Raw genomic sequence first — 7,645 nt, 5'->3', positions numbered from 1 at the left:
TTTTTTTTTTTTTTTTTTTTTTTGGAGACGGAGTTTCGCTCTTGTTACCCGGGCTGGAGTGCAATGGCGCAATCTCGGCTCACCGCAACCTCCACCTCCTGGATTCAGGCAATTCTCCTGCCTCAGCCTCCTGAGTAGCTGGGATTACAGGCACATGCCACCATGCCCAGCTAATTTTTTGTATTTTTAGTAGAGACGGGGTTTCATCATGTTGACCAGGATGGTCTCGATCTCTTGACCTCGTGATCCATCCGCCTCGGCCTCCCAAAGTGCTGGGATTACAGGCGTGAGCCACCGCGCCCGGCCGATTTTTGTATTTTTAGTAGAGACTGGGTTTCACCATGTTGACCAGGCTGGTCTCAGACTCCTGACCTCAGGTGATCCACCCACCTCAGCCTCCCAAAGTTCTGGGATTACAGGTGTAAGCCACCACGCCGGCTGTATCTTTTTCTTAATAATGTATAGAAACTGTTTACATATTGTGGATCTGAATCTTTTATTGAATTTATGAATTACATTCTGTAACTTGCCTTTTCAATCTTGTTTTCTTTTCTTTTTTTTTCTTTTCTTTTAAGAGATGGGGCCTTGACTGGGCACAGTGGCTCACACCTGTAATCCCAGCACTTTGGGAGGCCGAGGCAGGCAGATCACGAGGTTGAGAGATTGAGACCATCCTGGCCAACATGGTGAAACCCCGTCTCTACTAAAAATACAAAAATTAGCTGGGCATGGTGGCACGTGCCTGTAGTCCCAGCTACTCTGGAGGCTGAGGCAGGAGAATTACTTGAACCCAGGAAGCGGAGGTTGCAGCCAGCTGAGATCGCACCACTGCACTCCAGCCTGGCGCCTGACGACCAAGCAAGACTCTTCCTCAAAAAAAAAAAGTTTGGAATAATTCAGTTTTGAAATCATTTGGGCTTGGAGTTTTCTTTGTGGGAAGTTTTAATTAATACCTCTGGTGTCTTTATTAGCTGTCAGACTATTAGATTTTCTGTTTCTTCTGATATCTCTGACAAATTTTGTTTTTTGAGTTTATCCATTTCATCCAAGTTTGTGGGTTTACTGACCTGAATTTATTAGTAAATTATTTTATTTTCTTTGTAATATTTGTAGATTCTGGAGTGCCATCTCACTCTTCAGCCCTGGCTGGAGGGCAGAGTGCAGTGGCATGATCATAGCTCACTGCAGCCTTGACCTCCCAGGCTCAGGTGATTCTTCCACCTCAGCCTCCAGAGTAGCTCAGACTACAAGCACACACCACCACACCCAGCTAACTTTTTTTTTTTAAGACAGAGTTTCACTCACTCTGTCACCTAGGCTGGAGTGCAGTGGCGTAATCTTGGCTCACTGCAACCTCCGCCTCCTGGGTTCAGGTGATTCTCCTGCCTCAGCCTCCCAAGCAGCTGGGATTACAGGCACTTGCCACCATGCCCAGCTAATTTTTGTATTGTTAGTAGAGACAGGGTTTCACCATGTTTCCCAGTCTGGTCTTGAACTCCTGACCTCAAGTGATCCGCCCACCTCAGCCTGCCAAAGTGCTGGGATTACAAGCATGAGCCACCAAGCCCAGCCCAACTTTTTTGATTGTTTTATGGAGACAGTGTCTCACTTTATTGCCCTGGCTGGTCTTGAACTCCTGTGCTCACACGATCCTCCTACCTCGGCCTCCCAAACTGTTGGGATTACAAGCATCAACCACGGTGCCTGGCTGAAATCCTAAGTTTCAATCATGAATTTTAAAACACACATACCTTTGTAACTCAAGCCCATTAAGGCTTTTGTCACCCCAGAAGTTTTCCCATGACCTTTCCCCATCAGGTAGGAAACCACTAGGCTGGTCTTGTCTTGTAGTTTTGGTTGTTTTGCCTTCTCTCAAACTTCATGTACGTGGGACTGTGTAACGTGTGCTCCTGGGCAGAAGGCTTCAGTCTCTCTGTGTACTGTTTTCACATTGATTCACGTCGACTGTGCACCGGTAGTTCGCTTATTTCATGAGTGAAGGATGCTCTGTTGATGTGTGGACTGCATCTCGATCTGTTCTTCTTGTGATGGGCATATGGGAGTCCCTGCTTCTTGGCTGTTGGGAATAATGCTGTGATGAACATTCGTGTCTGGGTTTTTATATGGACCTAGGTTTTCAGTTTTCTTGGGCAGGTACCGTCTTGTTACTTTTATTGATTTGTTAGTTAAATGTGTTCTTTTAAGTAGCAGATTTACATGAACCCACCAACACAGAAATGTAGAAGTTGTGATAAGAAAATGCGGGTGACTGAGGAAACCCAGGCATGGGAGTCTGGCGGGGCCTCTGGAGGGACTCAAATGAGGTCAAGGAAGCCATTGGCTTGTGTCTTCCCATCTCTGTGAGCACCTCCCTGTGTGGCTTCCTCTTTCCATGCCTGCCTGTCTGCTTCTCTTAAGACTCTTCCCTACGTCTACTTCCTTCTTCCTGCTGTCTGCACACTTAAGTCCTTCAGCTGCAGAAGCACAAGGTTGCCACCCCCAGGAGGTACACCCTACAGCACCCTTCGGAGCAGAGAGAGTCTTCTCAGTCGGAATTCTGAGTTCGTGGGGCTTTCATGATGTCCAAAGTTATGTATAAAACTTTTCTTTTTGGTGCCACAAAGAAAAATGTGTACTGGGACAAAGGATTTCTCAGCAAAGTAATTCTTCTTACTTTCTGCAGAAAGGGTACTCCCATTAGCAATCTAGCCACGAGGGTACAATGAACAAAGGAAAGCAGACATATTTATTTCTTATGCGTTTGGGGTCATCCTTACTGCTGTGTCTGATTTCCATTGGCTGGAGCCAGACCGCACAATCTACACTAAAACTCGATTGGCTAACAACTTGAAACTAACAGGTAAAAGCAATGGAGAGCAAAACAGGAAGTCCAAATAAGGAAGGGGCCCAGGCTGCGAGCTGGGATATGCCTGTGAGCACGTCCTGCACAGACATCTTGGCTAAAGTACCAGGACACTGAATGTACTATGTGCCTGTACATAGTAGTACAGCTGCATAGGGCAGGGCTTCTAGCAAAAAGGCAAGAAGGCTTTTGAAGAAAGTGTTTAAATTATTTCTAACACTTACGAATTTTCCTTAAACAAGAAAGGAAACTCTGAAGAGGAAGTTTTCTACTTCCCGCCCCCAACATGCCCAGTTGGACAGCCCGTTGATTTTCCCCTTTTCATCGATCAGGAAACTCTTTGTTATTGTTTGTTAAGTTTGAAAAACACTTTATATCAGATATCACTAATCAGAATTCTGTAACCTTCATGGTTTGATTTTTGTCCAATCACAGACTTCTTAGTTTTGATTTTTAAATTTTTGTCGTCATTGACATGTTGTTGTTGTCTTGCAGCATCGAGACCAAAGCATTTGCTGGTATTTATCAATCCGTTTGGAGGAAAAGGACAAGGCAAGCGGATATATGAAAGAAAAGTGGCACCACTGTTCACCTTAGCCTCCATCACCACTGACATCATTGGTAAGGCACACATGCTGCATTAACTGTGTAGAAGTAAGTGTGAGAGCGATTCAGGTATGGTCACTAGAGAAGCTTCTGTTTTTTCCAGACAGTGTCTCACTCTGTTGCCCAGGCTGGAGTGCAGTGGTGCAGTCACGGCTCACTGTAACCTCAGCCTCCCTGGCTTAGACGATCCTCCTGCCTCAGCCTCCCAAGTAGCTGGGACCACAGCGTGTGCCACCATGCCTGGCTAATTTTTGTATTTTTTGTACAGATAAGGTTTCACCCTGTGGCTCAGGCTGGTCTCAAACCCTTCAGCCCAAGCAATCCACCCACCTTGGCCGCCCAAAGTGCTGGGATGACAGGGATGAGCCATCATGCCCAGCCCAAGATTTTTATCCTGTAAAATTATTTTAAACAAAATAGAAGGTTTTTTTACATAGCAAAATGAGAAAAATGTAAAATAAATCACTTAGTGTTTTCCAGCCAAGTCTCGGAATAGAAAGCTCAAGACAAACACTAGGAAGGTAGAAGGGCAACAATTACAGACAGAAAAGTCTCAAAAGAGGAGTCACAAAGGATGAATAAGTCTTGGAAATAATCTCATCAATAAGGGATATTCACATGCACAATATAGTAGCGCAGTACAAGTGCCGGATGCGGAAAGGTGGGGCGAGACCGTGTTTTGTGAAGCGATGTGAAAAACTCACCTGGCAATGTGGGTTGAGAGCCTGAAAAATGAGGGCGTTTTCGCCAGTATTTTACGTTCTCTAAATCTTTCCTAGGACACAGTGAAGTGCACAGAGATGGAGGCACACAGCGGTCCTTTGCACTGTTTGTATGATAGTAAAGCACTGGAAACAACTTTATTTCTTTCTATTTTTATTTTGAGAAAGAGTGTCACTCTGTCACCCAGGCTGGACAGGCTGGAGTGCAGTGCCGTGATCTCAGCCCACTGCAACCTCCACCTCCCAGGTTGAAGCGATTCTCATGACTCAGCTTCCCGATGTGGGAAGTAGAAAAGTTCCTCTTCAAAGTTTCCTTTCTTGTTTAAGGAAAATTCGTAAGTGTTAGAAATAATAGTTTGTTTTAAACACTTTCTTCAAAAGCCTTCTTGCTTTTGCTAGAAGCCCTATCCTATGTAGCTGTTAGACATGCTCACAGGCACGTAGTACATTCTGTGTCCTTGTACTTTAACCAAGATATCTGTGCCGGACGTGCTCACAGGCATGTCCCGGCTCGAAGCCTGTGCCCCTCCTTATTTGCACTTCTCCTTTTTTTTGCTCTCCATTGCTTTACCTGTTTAGAAAAGTTTCAAGTTACTAGCCAATCGAGTTTTAGTTTAGATTCTGAGGTCTGGCTCCAGCCAACGGAGATCAGACACAGCAGTAAGGACGACCGCAAGTGTGTGAGAAATAAATATGTCTGCTTTCCTTTGTTCATTGTACTCTTGTAGCAAAATTGCTAACGGGAGTACCGTTTCTGCAGAAAGTAAGAAGAATTGCTTTGCTGAGAAATCCTTTGTCCCAGTACTGATTTTTCTTTGTGACACCAAAAGGAAAAATTTTATACATAACACTGAGTAGCTGGGATTACAGGCAGGCACCACCACGCCCGATTAATTTTTATATTTTAGTAGAGACAGGGTTTGACCACATTGGCCAGGCTGGTCTCGAACTCCTGACCTCAGGTGATTTGCCTATCTTAGCCTCTTAAAGTGCTGGGCTGACAGGTGTGAGCCACTGCACCCAGCCACAAAATAATTTTAAATGCCCCCCAAACAGGAGACATAAGCATACAATGGTGGTGAATTTGAAGGAGTGTTATGTAGCACTTTCAGAGGGTTTTTACAAAGAATTTTTAATGATAACAAGGCGATTGGGAGATGACAGGAAAACAAGGATACAAAATTGGGTGTACAGCACACTCAGTAGAAGCTGATGTCCGCTGCAGAGCCTGCATTAACATTATCTTCTTGCTACATTTTGCTATACTCTGCAGATTTGAAAGTAACTTGTATAATAAGAAAAACCTATGAATCAGATATAGTCTCTTTCAAAGAAATTCTTATTTGCTGGCAATTAAATGCCAAGAACGCTGCATCTTATCCAGTAGACTGTGCCCCAAGAGAGGCCCGCGTTCACGTTCGTGGGGTCAGCTTGATTCCGTCCTGTAAGCGTGACGTGACGTAGGATTGAAGAAGGAATTTTATCTAGGAAACCCCCCTCCACGCCCCACCAACCCCAAGGTGTTACAGGAACTCATTTTAAAAGAATGGACTCTTTGCCTTTTCTTTGACATGAGGACTCACAGATGTGAGTATGAACTGTGTGATGGGATTTCTCCCCTGCAGTTACTGAGCATGCCAATCAGGCGAAGGAGACCCTGTACGAGATCAACATGGAGAAGTACGACGGGTGAGTAAGCGGCATCGGGGTTAAGTCAGTTGCTAGTGAAAAAGTTCTGCCCACCTCTGTGTTTTCAGAGCTCCTAAATCCGCCCCTCCCGGCCCCTTTCCCACGCCCACAACCAATTGTAAAAGTCAACATGATTCTTAGAGAAAGGCAGGAAAGAAAGTGCAGAGTCCTGGGTTCCTCCCCTCGGGGCAAGGATGGCTGTTTGCTGATTCTGTTTCCTTTCGGCCTTTCAGAAGACGTGGCCATGCGGCACTGTGTCGACACAAAGAAATCAACCAAGCACATTATCAGCACAGTTTAGATGCTGTCGTTTTTACAGTTTGGGATTCTTCTTTTCCCAGAAATTCCCGAAGACTTCCCAAAAGTACTATTTTTAATGCGTCTATCACGTTCCATTTTGTGGGCATACCATATTTATTTCGTCTCTCACTTGTAGATGTTCAGGCTCTTTCCAATTTTCGCTCTTAGAATAGCATTCTTGTACATACGTCTCTCTGCATACATCTACATTTTTTAAGGTAAATTCCTAGAAACGAAATTAGTCATAGGAGATTAACATTTTAAAATCTCCGCCATGTACTGCCATATTGCTTTCAAAAGAGAGTCTATTAACTTACGTTCTTTCTTTTTTAGAGGTGGAGTTTCGCTCTTGTCGCCTAGGCTGGAGTGCAATGGCACGATCACAGCTCACTGCAACCTCCGCCTCCCAAGTTTAAGCGATTCTCCTTCCTCAGTCTCCCGAGTAGCTGGTGTTACAGGTGCCCACCACCATGGCCAGCTAATTTTTGTATTTTTGGTAGAGACAGGGTTTTGCCATGTTGGCCAGGCTGGCCTTGAACTCCTAACCTCAGGTGATCCACCCGACCCGCCTTGGCCTTCCAAAGTGCTGGGATTATAGGTGTGAGCCACCACGCCGGCCAGCTTGCTTTCTTTCTCAAAGTACATTATTCACTATCCTTGCCAACATGTTAGGTATTATCACTATAAAATTTCTCTGCTAATTTGACATGAAAATCTCTGATCTTTTAAGAAATATGTTTATTGGCTAGCTGGTTTCTTTGAATTGATTTTTATGTCTTTGGCCCATTTTCTTCTGTTGGCCATAATTTCAGTCATTTGTTCTTTTATCCAACAAATAATAGGCAATTCATATTTATATTCTGATTTTTGTAAGCATTTTCGCTAGTTTTGAAACTGTGTTTTAATTTTGTTTATGGCATTATTTTTTGCCAGTAGAAGTTTTGAAATTCATGTACCCAAGTCTGTCCAGCTCTTTCTACGCTGTTCTTTATGATTAAAATTTCATTCTTCATCTTGAGTTTAGCTATTCCCCTGTAGTTAATTGCCTTGTAATTGGTGGGCTTTTTGTTTTCTTCTCTGTTCCATCTGGAATCTGTGAGTAATGTGTTATAAATTGCAGCGAATATTTATTGAAATCATTATTCATTCCACAAACATTACTGAGTATCTGCCAGGTCCTAGCACTCTGCTGGTGGTAAGGTTAGAAAGGGAAATGAAAGCAGCCCCTGAACTTAGGTGCTGACAGGGAGAACTCTTTCCTCCCTTCCTAATGTGTGAATGTTCTGGTCACGAGCTCTGGGAAGCACGCTGCACCTTCACCAACTTTCCCCCAACTCCACCCAAGAGCAGCTCCCCCACCAACTTCACAGCAGCTCCCCCACACACTCCCCCCCAACTCCACCCACAGCAGCTCCCCAACACACTCCCCCCAACTCCACCCACGGCGGCTCCCCCACACACTCCC

General features: G+C 44.6%; 1 protein-coding gene across 1 annotated transcript in view; it reads left to right on the top strand.

Annotated features, from left to right (window-relative positions):
- CERK (ceramide kinase) overlaps positions 1-7,645 on the top strand; it is a 38,325-nt gene that overhangs the window by 6,678 nt on the left and 24,002 nt on the right. The window contains exons 5-6 of the mRNA XM_032261510.1: positions 3,359-3,484; positions 5,817-5,880. Coding sequence (XP_032117401.1) covers positions 3,359-3,484; positions 5,817-5,880 — 190 coding nt within the window. The remainder of the gene's footprint in view (positions 1-3,358; positions 3,485-5,816; positions 5,881-7,645) is intronic.

This window comes from Sapajus apella, unplaced genomic scaffold, assembly GCF_009761245.1.
Source record: "Sapajus apella isolate SASKATOON/1434 unplaced genomic scaffold, GSC_monkey_1.0 scaffold123, whole genome shotgun sequence".
NCBI lineage: Eukaryota > Metazoa > Chordata > Mammalia > Primates > Cebidae > Sapajus > Sapajus apella.
Note: the sequence above shows the minus strand (reverse complement) of the source record. Positions and strands in the feature narration are given on the sequence as shown.